The sequence below is a fragment of the Puma concolor genome, chromosome A1 (assembly GCF_028749965.1).
Source record: "Puma concolor isolate L17-30 chromosome A1, mPumCon1.1.hap2, whole genome shotgun sequence".
In the NCBI taxonomy this organism is placed as follows: domain Eukaryota; kingdom Metazoa; phylum Chordata; class Mammalia; order Carnivora; family Felidae; genus Puma; species Puma concolor.
This window is the reverse complement of record NC_141667.1, coordinates 128771807-128795278: the sequence shown is the minus strand read 5'-3', so window position 1 is coordinate 128795278 and position 23472 is coordinate 128771807. Positions and strand designations below refer to the sequence as shown.

The window sequence follows — 23472 nt, the reverse complement described above, 5'->3', positions numbered from 1 at the left end:
CACCCTGATGTCTGACCTGCTAGAAAGCTCATTAAAAGGCCAGCAAAATTGGCCTCTTAATTGCAAGGATGGCGGCTTCTCGAAAGAACCAATCTCTTTCTTTGGCATCCCTAACCCGAACATTCACCACTCAATTTTCAGTTTCAATATTTATTTCTCAAAAAAGAAACAGGTGCTCTCCCAAAATCACCTCGGGCTTTCTGCCAGGCAGTGAGGAGCAAGCCTATCTTCATGATCCAGAGGGTGATTTCCACACGGGGGTGGAGTTCAGTTAGGGTGGTAGTGCGGATTTAGGTTTAAATAATCCTATGTGAGACTGAATCACTGTATTGTGCAGCTGAAACTAATATGACGCTGTAGGTTAACTAACTGGAATTTGAAGAAAAACTTAAGGAAAAAATAAGAAAAATCCTAGATGAGAGCACTTTTTATACAGATTTTTGGCAACAACTATCTATCTTCTTGGAGATCTCGTAAAGACTATCCTATGGCTCTCGGTAAATATTCTGACAAGGGGTGTTAACCTGGAAGATTTAAGCATAAACGGTTTCCTTTGAATCTTCAGCATTTTATGCCCTTGAAAACCTTATCTTGGGAAGGATTCCTAGGCTTCTCCAACTGCCAAAGGTGTGCATGTTATGGAAATGTTGGAACCTCACATGCCAAGTCCTGTTGCGTTCTCCCTGGGAGGGGGACAGGCACACTTACTTGCTGGTCGTCTGCCAGTCACCTCTCCTACCAGTCACCTGAGGGCCCAGACACCTTACCCTCTCAGGTCTCTGTTCAAGGGTCACCTTACCAAAGAAGCCTCACCTGTGTGAAGTCACACCGCTCGTGCTGTCACTCTGCTGTATTTTTGTCACCGCACCCGCCTGTACCCACAGCCCTTCTGGAATGACTCTGCCTCTCCTTGCTAGACCAGAGCAGAGCTCACCGAGCACCAGGGGAGGGCAAGGGCCTTTGTTCACTGCTGTGCCCTCACTCCCAAGAGTAATAATGGGCACGTGCAGGCTGGGTGAATACTGATTGAACGAACGCATCTTCTTTCGACAACTTTGGCGCTGAATGTTAAAAGAACAAGGCAGATTTTGGAATTTCTTAATGGCACAAAATGTTCTCGATGTGACCAAGAGCCATCGGAAAACGGTCTGCTTCAGCAAGTTCACACTGGGGACTTTATCCTATGTGTGCGTGGGCACACACACCCATCAACCATCACGGTCACTGTGGCACTGTCTGTCGGAACGCTCGGGACAGCTGTAGGTTCATCCACAGAGACGTGGTTAACACGGTACTGCACACTGTAGAGGCCACTCACACCACATCATGAAATAGAAAGAACCAGTCATATAGTCAGAGCTGTAGAACAAGTCAGTAACAGCAGCACCCAACCCGTGTGCTGCACACCCTTCCCGTCCTTCTCCACAAAGCCAGTGAGCAGGCGCCCTTAAGCACTGCCCCACCCTGCGAAAGCACTGGGTAACAGGACTTATTTATATCCAAAGGCAGGTATGACGAGGAGGACTGTATGGGCCTATACGCTTTTCCATGCGTAGACTTTCTGAAAGGCCCATAAAAATTCACTGCAGAGACTGCTCTGGGGAGGAGTGAGGGGCCGTGGCGAAAGGGGGACTTCTTACAGCACTCTCTTTCATACCACCCCAACTCTGACACCTATTACCTCGTCAGAAACATGATGCAAATAGGCACAGTCATTGAAGCATAAGGCTGGATTGCACCCCTTCATTTCATGGGAGGGGGTAAACTGAGGCACAGACTTGGCTGAGGCCACCCAAGTAGGAAGGAGGAGACCTAAGGCACCACCAGGGCCCCGGACTCCTGGCTGCGGTGGGTTTTGGCACCTTCTCCAACCGGTTCCACAATAGCTGACTCAGCTGTCACAACTGGAGACTCTCAAAACCCTCCAATTACATAGAACTGGGGGGAAAATTATGATTTGGAATTCACGTGTTGACACTTGAAAAATACCAACTCCCTTTTACTCCAAGTGCTTTAGCATGTTAGGAAGGCTTTCTCTGCATGTCTCTGGAAAGGTTATTTTCAGAACATTCCACTTAAACCTGGAGATGCAGGTTTTCTGCTGTTTCTGGGAGCTGACACCACAATTTACATTAAACAAATGTTTTGAAAATTAGCTGTTCACGGTTCCAATTTCAGCTTCCCCCAGGGTTTAATGTTAGCCAAATACTGGTACAGTAAGCAGACAATGTGTTTTATTGTGTGGAAGAAAAACAGACCACCATAACAGACTTCCTGCTTTTGTAATCAAGGGAAAAGCTGAATGTTCGAGTGATTATTGGCATATGGTTATTAGAAACACTGAATTCCAAATATAGCTACTAGGAGCTGAACACACACACACACACACACACACACACACACCCTTCATTTGAAGTCCAAAAAGAAAGACACAGCATTCTTAGTGTTCGCTTAAGTGGGAAGGCAGAAAGTCATCAGGCAGGAACTAACAGGGGAAGTAGTGGGGTGACAGGAGCGGGGTTCAGCCCAGGGTTGCCTGAGACACAGAATCAGAGAGGCTGCTCAGACGCCAACCAGCAGTGGGCCTGCATTAACAAGGGCCATGGCGAGGGCCACAGCCAGAAGAAGGCTCAGCCAAGCACTAAGGGCACCAGCTCCCTGAGGCCCATGTTCAAGAGATGATGGACCTGGCATCTTGATCCTCAAACATTTAGAAAGGCTTGCCCATGCACCTTTCCCCTGCCTTCCCTGCCCCACTATTCCCAGCAAATGCAAATGCTAGAACGGTTCAATATGCTAATTTTACAGTTGGTGAGCATGAGTAAGAGAGCATTCTGCGACATCCTCGCCTGGTCCTGAGCCTCCCCCGGGACTAGGTGGAGCACAAGCGCCTGGCAAGAACCTACAGGACACTCCTCAGGAACAGGTTTCTCTCTCACAGAGCTGGGAGTGATCCTCAGGTGGGGTGGGGTAGGGCAAGGTGGTGTCCTAGTGGCAAGAGGAATTCAGATTTTGTTTGCAGGGAATCATGTGTCCGCGCCCAGAAGGGTGTACAAGAACTTCAACCACCAAAGGCCAGCGAACAGCGTAGACACAAACTTGGGAGCCTGGGGCCTGCTCTGTGGACTGGCTCAGAGGAGAGGATGTACCGGGAGTGTGGCCCCGAGCCTAGCCCCGGGTCAGTGCTGCTGCAGCCTGTCCTGGGAAGGTGTCCTCACCACCTCATCGGGTAAGAGGCTTGGGTTTTGCTCGGAAGAATGTGCTGACACTGCATCTGACCCACAAGGCATTTCCACCAGCTACTACTGAGGGTCTCACAAAACAGCCAGGTTGCCTTCTGCCAGGGGTAAATTCCTCCTCATCTGGCTGGAGACCAGAAGGATCACACCTGAGGGGGGGCCCAGGGCAGGGCAGCTTACATTCCATTTTACTGATGATGAGCTTTCACTGCACTGTCCCTCGTTTGTTGGCCCCGGAGGTTCTGACAACAGCTCAAAGGCGGGGACGGGTGAGGGAGGAACACGGAGCACGTGTTCCAGTTGCTTCCAGTTGCGCCCGCCCTTGATCCTGCTGATACTCAGACAGGTAAGAGCAACCACCTGCAGGCCCAGACCTCCCGAGGGGGGGCTGCTGTGCTCCGTGCAGTGAGGAGCGAACATGGGGATCAGCTGGCCTGCCCCACCCAAGAAAACATTAGGTCACACTAATGAGAGGGCTTCACTCACCACAAAAAGACCAGCACCTAGGACCTGCTCGGTGTAGGCTGGATCTGGTAGGGGCACCTGAATAACACATCTATTTTTCTCCCTAACAAGGCAACCATCCTACAGAGCCAACTGTCCGAACCATCCTACTGGAAGATGCACAGTGGAGGACACGCAGGCACAGTAACACAGTGACAGTTCCGAGAGGCAGCCAGTACCTGTGGGTAGGACCCGACGGCAGCCACCCCTAGCACAGGAAAGCTCCTGCACACGCAGGTCCCTTCCCAGAGGTGGAAGCATCTCCCTGGCAGGCCAGGAATGGGCTCTTCCAGCCTGGGGCTATCTGCCCCAGACCCTCCTCACACCCCCTTGCCTACCGGGATCCGGTCCCCCAATTCTGCCCACCTGAGCTGGACTAGCCTCTCCGCAAGCAGCTCCCATATGTTCCTCCTTAGTCCTTGGATAAGTCTCAGCACAAAGGAGCCACTCATGACCTCACCTGCTTGCACCTGCCCCAACCCGCCCACTCCTGCCAAATCACATACCTTGGATTTCCGAGCCCCTTTCTTGCCTCCTGCTTTCTTAGACACGGGCTTCTTCTGGGATGGAGACTTGGCCTTTTTGGCTGGGGGTGGTGTGATGATGGCTTCCAACTTCCCTTTGGATCCTCGTTTCTTTGCTAGCAACTCCGGATGGATGTTTGGTAACACTCCCCCACTGGCTATGGTGACTCCTTTTAGCAGCTTGCAGGAAAATCAAAGTAGCAGATGGTGAGCCAGCCCACCCTGTCTCTGACCTTCAAGAAGCCGGCCCTGCCCATTCACATTCTTGCTTTGGGTTGGGATGAAGAGCTCCTTCATCCACGGGATCTACAAGGATGCTGATGAGACCCAGGCTCACTATACAGGGAATAAGTCCTCAGGGTCCCTCACTCTGGTGAAATTTCACTATCTTTCCTCCAGGGAGAGCCAAATACCTTGTTTCATTCCCTCCTGCTCCCAAATAAAGCCTGGAGGAAGAACTGCCATGGGGGCGGAGAAGCTGCTAACGGTCCAAAATGCAGCCCAAACCTCTGAGAGCCAGCCAAACACCAACCTCCCTCCGTCTCTCGGCCACTGTGACTGCCTGCACAAGTGTCTGGCGTGCGGGACGCGGAGGAGAGCCCCATACCTGATTTAGCTCTTCGTCGTTGGCCACGGCCAGCAGGATGTGCCGGGGGGTGACCCGCCCCTTCTTGTTGTCTCTTGCTGCGTTGCCAGCCAGCTCCAGAATCTCAGCTGTGGGGAGCAGAGGGGTAGAGCAGCTGGTCATGTTAGAGCATCAGGGGGTCCCGGGCATCCTCCTGATCCCCCCCACAGTTCATGGTGCTGTGAATGGGCACAGGCAGCAGCCTCATCAAACAGCTGCCCTGAGGTATGAAGCTGCAGGGGTCCTGCCTGGCCACACTTTAAGCGAAGCCACAGAGGTACCGAACGGAGCCAGGAGGCCCCCAGTCCATCTCCTTTGTTTTGGAGATGCGAACACGGAGGCTTAGAGAGAAGGGAGGAGCTGAGGGTCTCTGGGTGATAAGTGGTAGAGCTGACATGTGAACCTGTTTCCCAGAATGGGCTGCCCGAAGTTGGCACTCCACACGTCACCAGGACCGACCCTGCAGAGCCACAGTGCGACCCTGAGAGGCAACCGAGCACCATAAGCAACGGCTCATGCATGTGTCCACGGGATGGTGGGGGGAGGTGGCTGAGCAAATCTGTTGACCAAAGCAATGTCCAACACTGCACATTCACACTCAAAGCCAAGAAAAAAAAAAGTTGTAATAGTCATTCTAGAGAAAAAATGAGATCTGAATGTCAACTGGATATTAGATACTAAAGGATTATTAATTTTCTGGGGTGTGACCATAGTATCAGTACCCTGTAGAGAACACTGTTCGTAGGAGATACCTGCCCAAGTACTTGGGAGTGAACTATCTTGATGTCTGCAATTTAGTCTCTCAAACAATTCTCACAGATGCCATGGAGTAAAACATGGGGATACGCTACGTGCTGTTAAATCTAGGTGTGTGACACAAGCGTCCCTCCTTCAGCATTCTGTACGCTTGACACTGAAAAAAAAAAATGTTACCAGCTAGCAAGCTAGGAGTTCGGTCCCTGGTTGGTGGTTAGTCAAAGTCCCCTGGCCGGTCCTTCGGGGCAGGCTCTCACTGGACAGGGTGACAGCTCTGCCACAGCACCCAACCCGGGGGGACAGCCAGTGCCCTTTGGCAAGAGGGTTTTTCTCCCTGGCAGCACAATGCTCTTGCTGTCAACATCATCACTGTGTCCTCATTTCCTTAACCCAGACTGTCTCAAAATGTATCTTACACCCCCTCCCCATGTCTGCAATTCTGCCCATGCCGTGGTCCTCTGGGCCCGGCTCAAGCCTGACCTCTTCCTGGTACTAAAAATTTCCTAGTATTCCAGGTCACGGTGTCAACACTGGATGTCTCCAGCAAAGGCAAAACTGAGACTCATTACAAAGTAGGTAGGGCAAACCTTCTAGCTAAATGAAAATCCTGTCTTTAAAGTCTACAATATTCCATGGTACACATCCACAAGTGCCAAGTGCCGAATCGAATGCAGTAACTATGGTGTGTGCAGAATGCTGAAAAATTGCTTGACTACTCACACAAACTCTCATATTGGTAGAAGTGAAAAACCAGTCACACCTTGGACAGGTTTCCACTCTGAACCCCAGGCATGACTTCATTTACTCCATAATCCCGTCAGTGAGCACACACGAACACTGGAGGCACCACAAGGCCCCTGGCCACCTGATGCTCCCAGGCCAGTGTCCCTCATGTTGAATTTCACAGTTGAGAGTCAACAGAGTGAGGCCCGGGGAGGGCCTGGGACAGGAGGAGAACCAGCCCACTTCCCACCCTGACTCGTTAGTCTCAGCAAGACTGTTTCCCAGCATCCTGAGTGCAGGTGCAGGGGGAGACAGCCCCTCCAGCCATTTCACTGAAGCCTCCCTGTAAGTGATCATGGCGGAGTGTCTCTATGCCTAGCACAGATGGGCCTATCTTGGCCAGTGCAGAAGAGAAGAGGGTGCTTGGGATGCCTCAGTGGCGCCAGGCCCCAGAGGCCATGAATGCAGAAATGAGCCCACCTCAGGCTTCTTCCTACTGTGTTCACTGAGGAGGCAGCACACCTGTAACACTACTGTCCTGCCCATGGCTGGCGAGGAGCTGAAGTGGGAGGCTCACCTGGTGTGAGCACAGGCTCTAGGAGTGAGGGCAGAGGGAAGACAGTGAACTGTGGCCATCTCTGGCCGGAGACCAAGTGGCAAGAAGGCCAGAGAGGAGCAGGTGGCACCACAGAACTGAAGGCCATCTGGCATTCTTCCTGGCCTCAGCCATCCCCTCCGCTCCTTGCCACCCCTCCCCCCTCACTTTCTGACACCACAGGGAAACATGGGGCCATCCATATCTGTAGAGCCAGAATGCACACAAGGAGGCTGTTGGATTACAACCTTTTCCCAATAAGGTGCTAAGAATGCTTTACCTGGCCTGCATTAGAGACCCACAACGGAGCCGGAAGTCCTCTGGCATAATGGATTGAAAGGATGGCTTCTCAGGCACGTGGACGTGGCCAGTTTCCTCTTCCCGCCCCCAGAGTGTCAGTGGAAGGCTCTCTCCCATGAGAAGGCACCATGGCCACTGTGGGCAAGGGCTGTGGTCTTAGGTTAGGCAGCGCTGCTTTAACTTTTTCTGTATGCAGTGAAGATGGTGATGACAGATGCAAAGACTCAGAAGGTGGGTTTGGGCCGCTAATTTGGGTGGGAGACAGGCAGCATGTACAAGCATTTAAAGTACAGGAAGGACTGCGAGTAGCACCCGTGGCACAGCAATCTGGAAATGAATTCTCTAGGAATTTCCCCCTCGCTTCCAGCAGCGTTTGTGCCCCCGCCCGCTGCGCTCTTGCTTTGTGGCTAAAGTTTCTAATGGCCTGAGCTTCCACACTTGGGCCATCGCAAGGCCTGCACTCACTTACTGCTAAGTCAGCACGGATCCACGTGCAAGCGACATTGAGGGATAGGTGTGTTGAGTGGGATGAGGAGCAGTGTAACTCCTTGGAAAGAGCCAGGCTGTCACTCCTCTGCCTCCTTCACCAAGGAGCAGGAAAATCCCCAACTCTTTTCTGGCTGCAAACCCCATCCAGCATTCAATCTGCGAGTGCCAAGAGGACTGGCCCTCCTGCCCTCTAGCCCTCTACTGCCAAAAGGCAGGCCCTCAGCTCAGCCTGTGGGGAGGGAGAGGAGGTGTGGCAGGTGGGGAGAACAAAGAGGGGCACATATTCACACTCCAGCTAGTTGAGCAAGAGCCATACGTTCAGTTGACTCCTGCATGTTTTCCAGAGGGTAGTTACCATAGCAACTCCTTTGTCAAGGGACACACAAGACAGAGCACCTCTGAGACACACCTTTTATGAGAAGCCTGTTCCACACCCGACCGTGCCGTGCACCGCAGCAGGCAGAGAGCCGGGGCAGTTCACAGCAGCCAAGAAAGACGGAGGCCGAATCTGACAGCTAACAAAGGCAGGAGCCCAGAGCACGAACTCAGCCCTGGCCAAGTCTCCATAAATGCCCCCCCTGTAGTCCTCAGGCCAGTTTCAGAAACAGCAATCACAAGGGGCTTTCCTGGCCAGGAGACGGCTGCCCGCCGCAGGCGGAGAGGAGAGGGCTGCAATGCCAGCTGCTCGGCCCTATGCAACAGTCCCCATCTGCTCTGCAGAGGGAGTGGGTGCTGGCTGCTGGGGAACTGGGGCAGGGCACATGCCACCAAAGGAGATTTCCTCGTTCAGTTTCCTTCCTAGTAATTGATCCCGTCTTTGCAAATGACAGCAAGGGCAGGGTCACGGAAGCCTAAGGTCAGAGCTGTTATGTAGGTTCCTGCCACGGCCCCCACCACATACACAGTGGGAAGGGCTCATGCCCCCACAAACAAGGGGGAGGGGTAGTCCTGGGCCAGCTTCAGCTCTGTCTTAACCTGAATGGAAACCATGCCTTCCTGCAAGGGACGGTTTCCTACACTTGATTCATCTTGTATTTTGGAAGGTTTGGCCATCTCTAAAAATTTTTTTTTCCCTGCCTACATTAAGAGAAAAGGATTCTGGGAAAGACAATCCAGAAAGCACCAGATCTACAGACACAAGTCCTTTTCTCTATGGTGTCCAGAGCTTCATGGTTGGATCCTCCTTTGGAGGCTGCTTTTAGGAGCTACAACCCTGTGGGCGGTAACCAATACAAATGGAATCTGCAAGAAACCACAGGAGGAAACTGAGCAAGAGCAGTTAGGAAGAGAAAAAACAGACCCCTTACCAGGTTCTCCACCCCCTCAAGCCATGTCTTCCTGGCCAGTGATGGGAAAAATTTTGTTACCAATGACCAAAAATGAACTGGTTTGGGCCCAAAGGGTCAACTGGTTTGGGGTCAGCCTTGGAAAGGACTCTAAGGGTGGTAAGGTTCCCAATGATAAATGCTGTAAAGGGTAAAGGGGACATGTTGAATGACAAGTAACACTGGCCGGCTTCTGAGCTATTTTTTTTGTTTTGAGATCTTTTTGTTTGTTTTAAGATCTAACTCACAAAACACCCAAGCGTCTCTGGCTCCCACTCCTGGCCAGGGCCAGTCTCTGGCAAGTAGTGAGCCAGTGGATCCATCATTTGTAGTGGCCCAGACCAGTAATGAGACCTTATTCTCTACTCAGAGCAGCAAGCACTGCAGACACCCCTGGGCCCCCCAGCCCCCAGCCTCATGGAACGTGATCTCTTTAAGGCCACTTGACAAAATTCCCACAGCCGTGAATAATGGCATTATTTGGCAGCCTTTTCAGCTATAGACCAGCTGTCTGAACGTGAATACCTCTGACAGGTCTACTTTCCAAGTTCACCCAGAGACCAAAGGCTTAGTCTTTCCCCACCCTGCCCCCCACTACCCCCCCCCCCCCCCCACACACACACATCTTGAACTGAACCCTATCTGTTGTATTGAAGCATTCCGTCTATCTTCCTTTAGGGAGATGAAGTCATGGCTTGCAGAATTAGACTCCTAACAGCTAACAGGTGACGTGTGGAGGCTGAGCCAAACTCTAAACACAAACCTTGCGAAGACTCGGGGGCTTCTCCAGAGCTGTTTGAAGCATCTCCGTTAACAAAAGAAATATTGAAAATAACAACCAGAAATCAAAGGAAAGCAAATGCTCACGTAATCCCAAGGAGAAAACAGATATTTGCTACAAGGCCAACAACATGACGAGCAATCTGTTTATTGTATTTCTTTCAATTCATCGGGCCTCCCTCAGCAGTTCACGGAGTTCAGAACTGTTTTACACCATTCTGGAAAGCTTTAACCCAATCAACTCCAATTGGAGAGGAAATGCTAAGAGTTTCCTGCATCCCGACTGCACCACGAGTTCCTCCAATTCCCCTGGGGGCCCAGAATCCACCGGCCCACACCTCACCTTTTCAGGAGATGAGCGGCAGAGTCTGAAGCCTGCTAAGCTGTCAACCCAGAGCTCCAGGGCCTCACAGGCCACAGCAAAGCTCTCCAGTCTGCCTGTCCCGGGGCCTCAAAGGAACTGGGGATTCCACAGAGAAAATAAAACCGACAGCAGTAACAGAAGGTAGCATTTTCTGTGCAAGATGCAAGGTATTTTGTAACAATGAGCCATTCTGCTGCTTTTCTGCAGATGTTCCAAGTCTGACACATACTGTCCCTTGCTGTTAAGCCCACGTTACAGACCCCTCCTAAAAACCCATGAGCATCTGGTCTAGTCTCCCACCTTCCCCACGTCTCCCAGTAAGACAGAAATACAGCTTAATTTGGGAGTTTCTAAAGTAAGCTGGTTCTTAGACTTCCAAGTAAAAAGTAGGTCATTCTACATGATACAGATTAACAAAAAGGAGATCTCATTCTTGACAAACATGACCTTCCTCTAACCCTGCAACCCAGCCCAGTGCCTGAGTACCTTCCCTTTCTGGAACATCTTCCTGTATCTTCCCCCAAGTCTCCAGCACTTCTGTATAAGCTTACCTCCTCGGTCTGTCTTGAACGGAGTGCAAGAGCCACAAAGGGCAGCGTGCTAGAACTAGGGTCTGCTGTCAGACAGCCTGGGTATGAATCCCAGCTCCTGCACCTTGCTGTGAATGGCCAACGCACACCCAAGGCAGGCTTTCCCTCTCTATAGAAAGGGGATAAAAATTAGGTCACTCCAGGGCTGGTGAGGATTAACGAGTTACCAACTTCCATGATTAGAGCATGGTTACATAAATGTAAACTACAGTTATTGGGGCTACAACCACACACTTCATTTTTTAAAAAGTGTAGCAGGCTGGATTTCCAGGAGAAGAAAACTAAACTTCCTATTCCTCAGTTTCCTCCTACCACACTAACGGCCTAGCTAAACGGATAGATGCACGTGCATGAGAGTTGGAAGGAGGAGGAGGAGAAAAGCAATATAGAAAACCTGGTGTTTCCTTGCCCGATAGTTTACTCTTTGCTGTTACACTTAACAGTTTACATATGTTTGAAAAACGCACTTGAACCTGATTAACCTTGTGGCTGCCAGACTTACCTTGATAGAATGCAGCACCCAGGGCGGCCCCACAGGCAGTCTCTGCCTGGGGATGGGGTCTGAGGCTGTTGTCTGACCCCCACAGAGTGCGCCACAGCAGGGGCAGAACCAAAACCGTTTGCTGAGACAGCACAAGTCAAGGCCCAGGAAGGTAGGTGGAAGGATGAGGTGCGGGGGCGGGCCCAGGAAAGCCTGCTCTAACTCTCCCCACCCCTGGCTGACAGCTGGGCCAGGCCCTCTGCCCTCCCACTCACTCCCTTTCAAGGACGCCAAGTTAATCTTCAAGGAAGCGGTTAATATGTGTGTTTGTTTTGATACGGAAAATCACAGCCATTTGTTCTTAATTCATCTCGGGAAGGGGCGAACAATCAGATGTCTGCTGAAATGAAAAGATCTGAAGGGGGTAACGTAAAGAGGAAACTCACTGCAACAGCCCTGACGTGGTGACACTTCCCTGACAGAGGGACGTTCAAGGAGGAGAACAAGAAGTGCTCGTGGGGCGGGCTGCCCTCGTGCGGGGGCGGAGGCGGAGGCGGTGCCTGTCCTCCGCACTTAGGCGCGCATGCGCGTTCACGGACCTGTGACGCAGACACGCATACTCTGAGTGGAACTCCATTGGGGGAGAGCATTTTGCTCTACCCTCTTTGGTGCTGTTTCCCTTATGCACAGTTTGTCTTTTCAAAATGTCAGAAGTGAAATGAAAACGCAGCGTGAATTAACAGAGGTAACTATGGTATGTGCACCGCCCCCCTCCCCACCGCACCCCCAGCTTTCGCAACTCTGGGTCACAGGCCCCCCCCCCCCAGGCCCTGACAGCTGTCACAGCCTGCTCAATCCTGCTTCTCACAAGTTATGAGCATTGGACTTTTTAGGTTCTTTGCATCACCGACTCTCTTTAGAGCAGTATGAGGGCACTGACTTCCTCTCTCCTAGGGCTCTTTTCGCTCCTCTTTCCCCCAGCACCCCACTTGTCCTGCAGCTGCTACAGCCAGCACCTCGACAGTGACCTGACCGCCCCTTCTCTATAGCCCAGCACAGGTCATGCCAACGGCCACGGCCCTTCTTGTGTTCAAACCCATCTCCTTCCTGTCGGTGACTCCTCACCCCTGCAGGACCCCTGTCCCCTCTGCCCACGCCAGGCCACAGGACCCTGCAACTGCTCAGGGCCTGCCCCTCTTGGGAGGCCTTGTCTGCCTCCTTCACCAGGCTGTGGCTCCACCCAGGACCAAGCCACCCTTAGAGGACTGGGTGCATACCATGCTCCTGTGACGTCCACTGGAGACAACGGAGATGCGCAGTATACTGAGGGACCCTGAGACCCCCATGCTGTCCTGGTAACTGCTAAGGTCTGAGCTCCTGAAGAGAGCCTACAGGAGATGCTCTTCTAGAGACGGGTCACTATGCTGAGTGGCCTCGCAGAGGTTACTTACACTCTAAGCCCCAATTTCCTTCTAAGCAGAATAGGAAGTGTGAGGATCCTGTGAACTACCAAATATGAAGCACTTAGCCAGTGCCTGGCACATAGCAAGTGCTCACTATAAGGCAGATGTTTCATTCCTTAATCGATCTGCCTTTGCCTAGCACTGAAAGCACCGGCCTCCATGCCCCCAAAGCTAGCATTACCACAAGCCACTCTCAATCTGGAATGGGGACCTGCCAGGGCCTGGGGAGGAGGCCGGAGGGCAAGGAAACCAACGCTCCTCCAGGTAAAAGCCCTCATTTTCTGATACTGACTTTCAGCAACCAACAGCCAGATTTACAGAAGCAGCAGATAAATGTTAACCAAAGACTACCTTAGTTACCAGTTACCACAAGGAGCATCCGTCAGGACAGACATGGCAAGGGAAGCCTACGGTTAGCCTTTTACAGAGGCCCTGGATTCCCACATGGCTCCCACAGTCCTGCAGGCAAGAAATGTGGGCTCTGGCAGAGCAAGAGCCTCCTTGTAATGAGGACGACATTTATAAATGTCTTCTGTAAAGGCCACTCTACAAATGTCTCCCTGTGTACGCGGGCATGACAGTAATCCCGTGAGACGACACCTCAGCATCAGGCGCCGTCACAGGCCTCTGAAGTACCAGGCAACACGCTCTTCTGGCCACCACACAGAAGGCACTTGCCTAAAAAGGAAGGTGGGACATAAAATGAAGGAGGGAAGACATAAAGGAAAGGAAGGTGGGAGCCAGGGTCAGAGCTGCAGGCAGGCTGAGCAGCCTGGCAAATGCAAGGAGAGTCCCTGTTATCCTCTTGGCAGCTGGAACTGGAGGCGGCTGGGGGGTGGGGTAGGGGGGACGGGAGAGACAGGGAGATGGAGGGAGGCGCACTGTCCTGAATACCCTTTGGGTCTGTCTTCTTGCTACAACATATTTATAGCTCTGAGGAGTGGCTTTTCACTTTCACGATATTTTATTCTAGGTTGACTAGACATAGAGGCCCTCAGGCAGGGAAAGAAAGCAAGAGGACTATAAATATGTTTTATTAGTTGCTGATATTTTAACGGGAAGGTATCAAGAGATAAGATGTTTGTAGAATTCTTATCACTTCCTTCTCCTCTTAGTAAGTAGTTCTTTAAAGCCATTCTTGGTGGTCATCCACAGAGAGACCCTGGGGTACTTCTAGCATGGCTCCTGGGATGCTGCTATTTAAGTCAGTGGAGTGGCTCCTCGCTTCCTCTGCTTTTCAAGGTACAGACATCCTCAGTGGCTTTTGTGTCAGAAGTGAGAGATCAGCTCTTGATAAACTTCCCACGCCTTCCCATTTGCCACCAACAGCTGCCTGACACTTGTTGTTGCTCAGGTCGGTCTGGCCCCCGATGCCTGGTGTCATTAGCATAACCCTAATTATGCCACATTTAAAAATCCACGGGTCTAGTTCAGCTCCCATCTCATCAATTTCCTGGCAGCCTGCGACCTTACCGACATTCCCTCCTCCTTAAATTCATCCCTGTAGCTGGTCTTCTTACCTTCAGTAAAAAACTATTTACTAAGCGGCTGCAGAATGTAAGCCCTCATGCTGGTAGCTGAGCATACAGTGATGGGGGAGGGGTGGGGAAGGCACAGTTCCAGCCCCCGGGGTCACAAATACGACCTCCGATATGTCTGACCCATCACAGACACTCAGTACAAATCTTCTGAAATGAACACGGATTCTTTCAACTTTCAGCACCCAGCCCGGCACCTTGCACCTGGTTAGAGCTTGGTAACTCCTTCACCAATAGGTCATTAAGGATGGATCACTAAACAAGTACACTAAGCACTTGCACCACTGAGACCGTGATTAAGGATGGAAGTACAGGGACATTCTCCAAGGCACTGGCCTGGTTTCATGTATTAGAGCCAACACTCAGGATCCATGGCAGGCAGTATGAACTGAACTATAAAGCAGTCATCCAAGAGGAAAGTCATCCCAGCCCCCTGATGGTCCAAGATCCAGGCAGGTCTCACCTCACAGTCTCAAGTGAGGTCTCAGGGTTGGCTCAGGGGCCTGGGGGGTACTGGGGAGATCAACAACCCTCAGATTCTCCCAGCCAAGATTCTGGCTCAAATATCAGTGTCAGTCTGTGCACATCACATGTACCCATTATCCTGATTCATTATTTCTTGGCATTTCATATTTTAGATTTTGAAATGAAAACGGAGAAGAAAAATATCTTTAGAAAGATAGATAACTTACATATAACTAATAATACTGTCTCCTGGGAGGAGAACTGGGTAGGAAAAAGAGCACGAAGGGAAATGAATGTCTCACTGTACGTCCAGGGGAACATGGAAATTTTACCATTGGTAAACATCACTTAGTAAAGAAAACAATCAAAGACAATAAAAGACCTACCAGATATGAGAAACATAAAGTATGTAACTAGACAAACCAATGAAACAGAAAATAAAGTCCAGAAATAACCCTAAATATATCTAGAAATTTCACGTATGGTAAAGGTAGCATCTCAGATTACCAGGGAAAAGATGAGATACTCAACTAATTGTGTTGAGAAAACTGGGTAACCATCTGAAATAAAATTAAGTCAATCCTTATCTCACACTATGTATCAGGATAAATGGATCAAAGTAAAAATGTAAAAAATTAAAACATAAAAATACCAAGCAAAAGCACAGGGGGAATTCCTTTGTAACCTTGAAGAGAGGCAGACTTTATGAACAACAAAATCTGGCAGAAATAGATTTATGAAGACTTCCATTATTAGGATAATTCAGATAAACTTGACAATCATTCCACAATATGTATGGATATCAAATCATCACATTATATGCTTTAGATATATACAGTCATATTTGTCATTTTCCTTGATGAAATTGAAAAAATGAGCTATTCAAATAAATACACAATAACTTTAGTTAGAGAAATAATTTTTAGAGAAAACTTTGGAAATGAAGAGAAAATAAGAAATTATAAAGAACAACCAAGCCGATTCAAAAGGAAACCAGACAGGACTTCTAGAAGTAAAAGTGTCAAAGCTGATATTGAAAATTCAGTGACTGAATTAAACAGCAGATAAGACACAGGTGAAGAGAGAATTATTAAACTGGGAGACAGTTCCAGAAGATAGATCAGAAATAATTATCCACAAATAAGACCTGCAAGACAGAAATGAAAAATAAGAATGAGATGAACAGATATGGAAGAATGAAACACTAACATATGTTTGATTTGTGTTTTATAAGGAGAAAGATCCCAGAATAGAGACACTAAAGAAGTAACTTTATGGATGTGACAGAAGCGTGTTCAAAAACAGCCTGAGAAAGCTTATCACTAAAAGACCTCATGAAATGAAATCCTAAGGGATGTACCTCAGTCACAATTAAGTGATCCCAGATGGCAGGTCTGAGAGGAAAGAGGCACACTTAGTGTCGGGCACACCTTTTTCCTTGCCTGAATCCAAAAACAGGTTTTGTCTTGCTGTGTGCTTTTCCACTGGCCCCAGAGAAAACCCAGCCCTTGAGAGGGAACTTGTCGATGCATGTGCAGACCCCAATGGCAGAAATGAAAGTGGCATGTCACCGTTCCCAGGGAAATCATGAAGCAACAGTGAGAGTCCTTGACCACCGAGCATTCCCAGGCAATGCAGCTTATCTTGGAGAAAACAGAGAGGTTGTCAACAAATGGCGCTAGCGCTGTAAATCCACATCCCAAGAAGTGAATCTAGACACAGACCTTATACCCCTTGCAAAAATTAACTCAAAATGGATCACAGCCCTAAACATAAAACACTATAAAACTCCTGGAAGATAACATAGGAGAAAATCTGCATGACCTTGGGTTGGCGAGGACTTTTTAGAGACAACACCAAAGGCATAATAGATGAAAAAAGAATTAAGATGCCAGACTTCATTAAAATCACACACTTCAGCTCTGTGAAAGACACTGCTAAGAGAGTAAGAAGACCAGCCACACCCTGGGAGAAAAGAAAGCAATGAGGCCGTTCCTTTCTGATCCCAGTGACACAGTCCAGCCCCCGGCCCCGAGAAGGGAGGGGTAGCAGGGCCATTGTTTCGTGAAGTGGACCCCAGTCACACTTACACTCTCATGGACCACCTTATGGACCCTTTGGAAGGACTGGGTGGTGGACTAGATAGAAACTCAGTGTTTGAGCTCCATGGCAGATTCACGTGCTTGTGGGAGAAGGGTGCTGTCAAGCCGGGCTTCTACCTCCACATCTTGCCTGGGGTAGCGAAGCTCCAGGCATCGCACCTGTGGCGGTTTCCAGGCTCTCTCCTCAAGCCCCGAGGCCTGCCCACCCTGGATCTGCTAACAGGCGGGCAGGCCGACAGCACACGACGAAGAAAATGTCAAAGGCACCTTGTGATAAACTGCTTTCCCAAGCACTCCTCGGATGTCTACCCACCATGGAATCATCTACTCCCCCAGGGAGGCTGAGGGAGAACTAACAGTGCAGCATAGGTGGGAGCACCTCCTAAGTTAACACATGATTGGCTCTGCAAGATTATGTATAATGATGATTTTCTGTGATGGGCTATCAGTGGAGATCGTTAATCGCAGATATTAATAAAAACAAATATTGAAGCTAAAATCTAACTTCCTTTCATGCGTGTGTGCATACACACAAGAGGCAGTCAGGCCCAGCAGCTATCTCTGGGCAATGGCATTATGGATGAGCTTTAGCTTCTTACATTTAAAAAATAGGTGTTTTGTAATGTTTATTTATTTTTGAGAAAGAGAGAGACAGAGTGCAATTGGGGAGGGGCAGAGAGAAAGGGAGACACAGAATCCAAAGTAGGCTCCAGGCTCCGAGCTGTCAGCACAGAGCCCGACGCGGGGCTTGAACCCACGAACCGCGAGATCATGACCTCAATGGAAGTCGGATGCTTAACTGACTGGGCCACCCAGGTGCCCCTATATTCTTACATTTTTAACATTTTTAAACACAAACTGCTCATATCACCCAAAATGGGAATATGAATTTAACTATGGTCTGCACACAATGGGTGTCCAGTACACTAGTCTCAACTCCAGTGTTTCCAGCTTCATTCTAGTTGCAGCCCTCTGGCTCATTAAATCTCTTCCCTTTCATGTGTGTGTGTGTGTGTGTGTGTGTGTGTGTGTGTGTGTGTGTGTTCAGGAGAATAAACTGGCAAAGGGCTTTGCAGAAGAATGAGCACTGTGGGGTGGTGAGAGCCTGAGGGCAGCATGAATGCCCAAGAAGGTGCCAGCAAGACTTAGCTGGGTCCTGGCCTGAAGTGTTAGTTTAAGGTAGGAGTGGTCAGGCAGACAAGCAAGAGACTCAGGAGGAATTTGGGGGGGCCTCAGAGCATCAAGGAGCCAGCCTGACTGTCCTCTTGTTCCTGCCCTATTTTTAGCTGCAGGAGTAACAGGACATACTCAGGTGTCCTGGATAGGAAAGTGGTAAAGAGGCCAGGTAAGTGATGGAGCCAAGGGCAGCCTCTGCCTACCTCAATCTGCCAAGCTTGTCAGATCCTTTCTTTCCTAGGCCAGAAGCACCAAGCCCGATAGGTGTTTGCTGAACCGAGTATCCGTGTAACAGGACGGGCTGCTGAAAGGGAAGGTTCCCCCTCCTGCACTGAGAGGAGACAGGGCAGGGACGGGGTGCAACCGAGCCCCTAACACAGGAGACATACACAGCATCTGACCCAGTTACAGATCAGAAATGAAGCAAGCTGAAACTTGGGATAAGGATGATCATTTCGTCAGCCAAACCAGACAGCAAGGTATATTCGCAAGAGTCACCCCTTTCCCTTAGGGTTTTATTGTAGGATGTGGTTAGGCACAAGGGCTGAGACTCATCTAGTCTGCAAAGTGGCCATAAGGTCACCCAGGGGACCCTGCTTGTTCCCCAGGTCAGGAGCTGGCCCTGTAAACTTCACCACGGCAGCTTCTGACTGGAGCATCTATGGGGAGAAGATTCCAGGTACTGATTAGAAGACAGGGAGGCTCTGTTCCCCAACAAGATACGGGAGAGGGAAGACCAAGGCTGAAACATGGGCACTGAGAGGGGCAGGGCTTGGGAAAATGGCAGGAGTGGGGTTTAGAAATATAAAACTCCAGAGGTCATCATTTTGTAGTTTAGATCCAAAGAACGCAGGAAAAAAAAATTCTAGCTATAGCCTTACCTTGTGAGAGGTGGAAATGCAGTCCTATGGTGCTGGGTTTTTAATTTATCTTTTTATTTTATTAAAAAAAATTTTTTTTTAATGTTTATTTATTTTTGAGACAGAGAGAGACAGAGCATGAACGGGGGAGGGGCAGAGAGAGAGGGAGACACAGAATCGGAAGCAGGCTCCAGGCTCTGAGCTGTCAGCACAGAGCCCGACACGGGGCTCGAACTCCCGGACTGTGAGATCATGACCTGAGCCGAAGTCGGATGCTTAACCCGACTGAGCCACCCAGGCGCCCCTGGTGCTGGGTTTTTAAATGGACCACAATTTAGGGACCCATACCAGCAGGCTGCTCCCATAGCCACCTTGGGAGAGTCTATACCTATTACAAGGTGTCAGCATTCAGTCTTGAGAGCTGGCTGCCAGGGCTTGACATCTTTCTCAGAGAAACCCTCTGCGAGTGCACTGAATTTCTGCAAATAAGCTTAAATACTAGGAGGGAAGTTGGTAGAGTGAGGTTTGTGCTCAGGACATGTGACAGGGTTTCTGCCCCCCACCCCCCAAAAAAGGAAAAGATGTCATCGCACATCTTTTTGGATTTGATGAACAGGAACCAGGCCTGTTCTTTGCTCAAGGGTTGGATAAAATGGCTCCAAAGGCACTTCCCTTCCAGGAAGTAAGTTCCTTGGGCAGAGACTTTTGTCTTGGACCTCAGTGTCTGGCACAGAGCCTGGGATATGATAGGCCATCTCCGAGTCAATATCTGAGCAACTCAGCTTAGCAAAGTAAGTGCTAAGGGCTTCCCAAGATACCACCTCACCTAGCAAACGTTCAGGCACCTTCTATGGGTTGGGCCCTGTATGGAAGAGGAAGACCCAAGGTCTCCTTATCTGTCAGCCAAGCTTCCTGCCTCAATGCCACAACAAACCAAAGCTGGTTCTTCATGACAGCTTTCGATTTTGTTTCCTCACTGAGCCTTCCCTATAGTGCCATCTGTCATGGGCTAAAGCCACACCAGTGTTCCCTACACTGTACTGTGCAAGGTGTTTAAAGGTGTTCCTTAAAGACTTCTGTGATAAAAGTTTGGGAACCACTATGTAGCACAGCTCCTTCCCATGGGGATTCACAGTGACACCAACATGTTAAAGGCTCTAAAGAGTCTTGCCATAAAGAAAGCTATTTCTTGCTGGTTCCCAAACTAAAACAAATTCCTTTACTGAGAAAATTGTCGAGGTTATTCAAAAATCCACCTCAAAAGAGGGGATGTGAATCTAGCCATCTCTGACCTCAGTCATAGGGACGTGTTTTTTTGGTGGAATACCTCTCGAATTTCACCAGATACGTAGGTTCTGCTGAGCACTGTTTGAGCAATGCTGACCCACAGGACCTTGACCCATGACTCAAGACCATCAAATCATAAGGGTGCTTGCTCTTTGCTCTACCACACACTGTTCATTTCCCACCACCCTCCACCCCCAACTGTGGGACTCAAGCACCTTTAACTTATCCCCCCCCCCCCACCCTGTTTGCCCTATTCCCTTATTGGTCTCTGGGCTTGGGGATCCCCATCATCAATGGAAAGGTCACTGGGACAAAAGCCACGCCATATAGTTCTCATTTCACATCTCCTATACCTTCCAGTAGTGCTATGCTGGGCACAGAGGAGAGATTCCAGAAGCTTCTGAACTGATTAAAGTCAGGTTCCCTCTTCCCTTACATATCATTTAAGGGAGAAGTACCATAGTACCATGGGGGCAAAGACAATGAATGGACTGGGGCTGCCCTGACTGCCTCAGTTTCCATGCAGTAACACTTACTTCCATCTACCATGTATTGAGAGGTTACTAAGAAAGCTGGCTAAACACTTTAGATGCAGTGTCAATCCTCACAGAGCCCCAAGAGCAATACAGGCTGCTATACTCCCCTGGTGGAGAATGGAGGGAGGCCCAGATAGTCCTCCACACTGAGAAGACAAGTGGACAGTGTCACACTGCTTGGGGAGAACTCCAGAAAGAGTCCGGCAGGGAAGCTGGATCTGGGGAAGGAGCTATCTGGTTGCCACGACCAAGCTGGTTCCAAGTGTTGCCTTTTTCCTTTTAAGTGCAGCAGATGATTGGGCTCTGGACCCAAGAGGACAAAGAGAGGCCTGCTTCACTTTTCAGAGCAAGATGCAAAGCTACAACCTCCTCCCACATCTACCCCAGCCGGGAGAAGACTGTACGAAGGAGAACCTATGTGGTCCCTCACCACTGAAAACACGCTCTGCATGGCAGGGGCGGGAGGGTGGTGGTGGGGTGTCACTGGGCTCTGATGGTCCCCTGTCTGAAGGGCTGCTGGTGGTTCAGACACTTTTTTTTTTTAAACATGTATTCATTTTTGGGAGAGAGAGAGAGAGAGAGTATAAGCAGAGGAGGGGCAGAGACAGAGGGAGACAGAGAACCTGAAGCAGGCTCTAGGCCCTGAGCTGTCAGCACAGAGCATAACGCAGGGTTCAAATTCACGGGCTGCAAGATCTTGACTTGGCTCAACCCAAGGCACCCTGGTTCAGGCTCTCTTAACGGTGGTCTGGCCTCAGCTCTGGCATGCTCAGCTCCTGGCTAACTAAGAAATCTTCCAAGAAGATTTCCATGCATGTGCCAGATGCTCAGTCAGAAGTGGCCTCCAACATCAGACAAAAGAGTTCGGTAACAGGACATGTTGGTGGTGAGGCCAGTACAGGCTTCAGGAGGAGGAATCAAGTGCCACTTGAAACAGAGCAGGGAGAGTAGGGCCTAAAGCTGCCAGGGCATCCTGCAGGCGTCTGGTGAGGCCCGGAGGCTTCTGGCGAGTTGCAGGATAACACGCATGAGCGGGCGGTGACAGCCCCCATCACCAGCCCTAAGGAAAGTCACCTCAGCAGCCAGAGCAGGAGTACCAGGGACTTCCTCCTCTCTCAAATGCTAACGTGAGATTTGGGCACTTACACCGTGAGAGTGTGGGAAGAGCACTTCCCCTGCATCCTCTCACTGCAGCTTCTAGAACTCTGGGAGACACTCCCCACAACCCCATTGTACAGATAACCAAACCACAGCTCAGAAATGTGAGCGACTTATCTGAGGCCACAGTAATGAAAGGGCGGCTTTGGCACCTGGGTCCACATCTTATCCGTCCAGCTCCATTGCCTCTTCCTGATGTCTACTGAACACTGTGGCGTCCCACATGGTCCCCAGGGCCGGCCACCAAGGAGATGTCAGCTCCCTGCTCCACAGCCACCTAGTCCCACCAGGGCCCTGTAGCTCAGCAGTCCTCTTAGCAAGCCCTCTCAGACCCCTCATCTCTCCACTGAGGCCTGCTGAAGGCAGGAGGCCTAGCCCAGCCATGTGTAAGGGTACCATGGGGCACTCCGCCATCACCGTGCCTGCAACTGTGTGTACCACCTGTAAGAGTCTGGGTTGTGCAGAGAACATAATCCTTCCACAAGCCTCTTCAGGTGACGACTGGACAGGCAGGGAAGCTTTGGTTACCGGGTTAACAAGCATCCTCTGGCCTGACACCTACCAGCAGCACGTACAGTTCTGCAGCATCACCGCCTTTTGCTTGCCTGAGCCGGACTCAGACAGGCAGCTCTGAGGGGTAAGGAAAGGTCTTGCTCTGGATTCGATCCCTGGGCCAGATGCAGGTTCGGTGAGGACCTGCTGAGTGAGTGGTGCTCGCTTCACATGCCTGGTGTTAGAGCATGATGTCTGTGCCGCATCCTTGTCTAGGCCCTGAGCTGTTCGACGGCTGCTGCTCGGGCTTCTCGCTCTTTCCCTGTCTTCCCCAAGCTCTGGGATGAGCCTGGCACCCGGCAGGCACACGGAGTGCAGTTGAGTGAGTGGCACTGCGCCTCTCCCAGCTCTCACAGGGCCGGCTGGCCGCACAGCTTTCTCCAGGTCTCAGCTGAGATCTCCTCAGAGAAGCCTTCCGAGCCAGTTCATCTCCAGGCCCCCAGTTAGCCCAGCCCCACTTAGGCCTATTTATGCTCTCTGTGGCATCTATCACAGGCAGTAACCATCTGGTGTGGTTGGTTCTTTCTCCCAGACTAGACCATGAGCCCCACAGAACAGGCCCCAGTCATTCCTGTGTTCTCATACAGGGCCTAGCATGGTGACTGGTACACAGCAGATGCTCAGTAAGTGTGTGGAACAAACCAGAAAGTGTCTTCGGGGAAATAAAATCAAAGAGCGGGACAGAAAGAGGGCTTGTCCCACCTTCCCTTCTCACTCATGGATCAAAACCAAAGCTGTGACTGGGCAGATGCTCAGAACTTCCAAATACCCACATGCTCCCACATCCCAGCCCAGGGAGCTTAGGGCTGGTCAGTCAGTGTGCAAGCACTGTTCTGAGGGGCAGAACGGAGCAGTGTTTTCACTGGATAGGGCCCCAGAGCTCAGCTACTCTCCCATCAGGGAACAGGACTCAAGTAACCACAAAAGTGACTGATGGCTCAGGATGTCTCCCGAGGTGTCTGTCACGTAGGCCAGGCACCATGCTGGGGGCAGGCATAAGGCAACGGTCAAGCCAATGACTCAGCAGTATGTGAGGGCAG

General features: G+C 50.4%; 1 protein-coding gene across 4 annotated transcripts in view; it reads right to left on the bottom strand.

The window, feature by feature from the left end:
• MACROH2A1 (macroH2A.1 histone) overlaps positions 1-23472 on the bottom strand; it is an 80045-nt gene that overhangs the window by 43257 nt on the left and 13316 nt on the right. For all 4 annotated transcript variants that reach the window (XM_086703642.1, XM_086703631.1, XM_086703650.1 and 1 more), the window contains exons 3-4: positions 4875-4981; positions 4250-4447 (exon numbers count right to left, since the gene is read on the bottom strand). In XM_086703642.1, coding sequence (XP_086559768.1) covers positions 4250-4447; positions 4875-4981 — 305 coding nt within the window. The remainder of the gene's footprint in view (positions 1-4249; positions 4448-4874; positions 4982-23472) is intronic.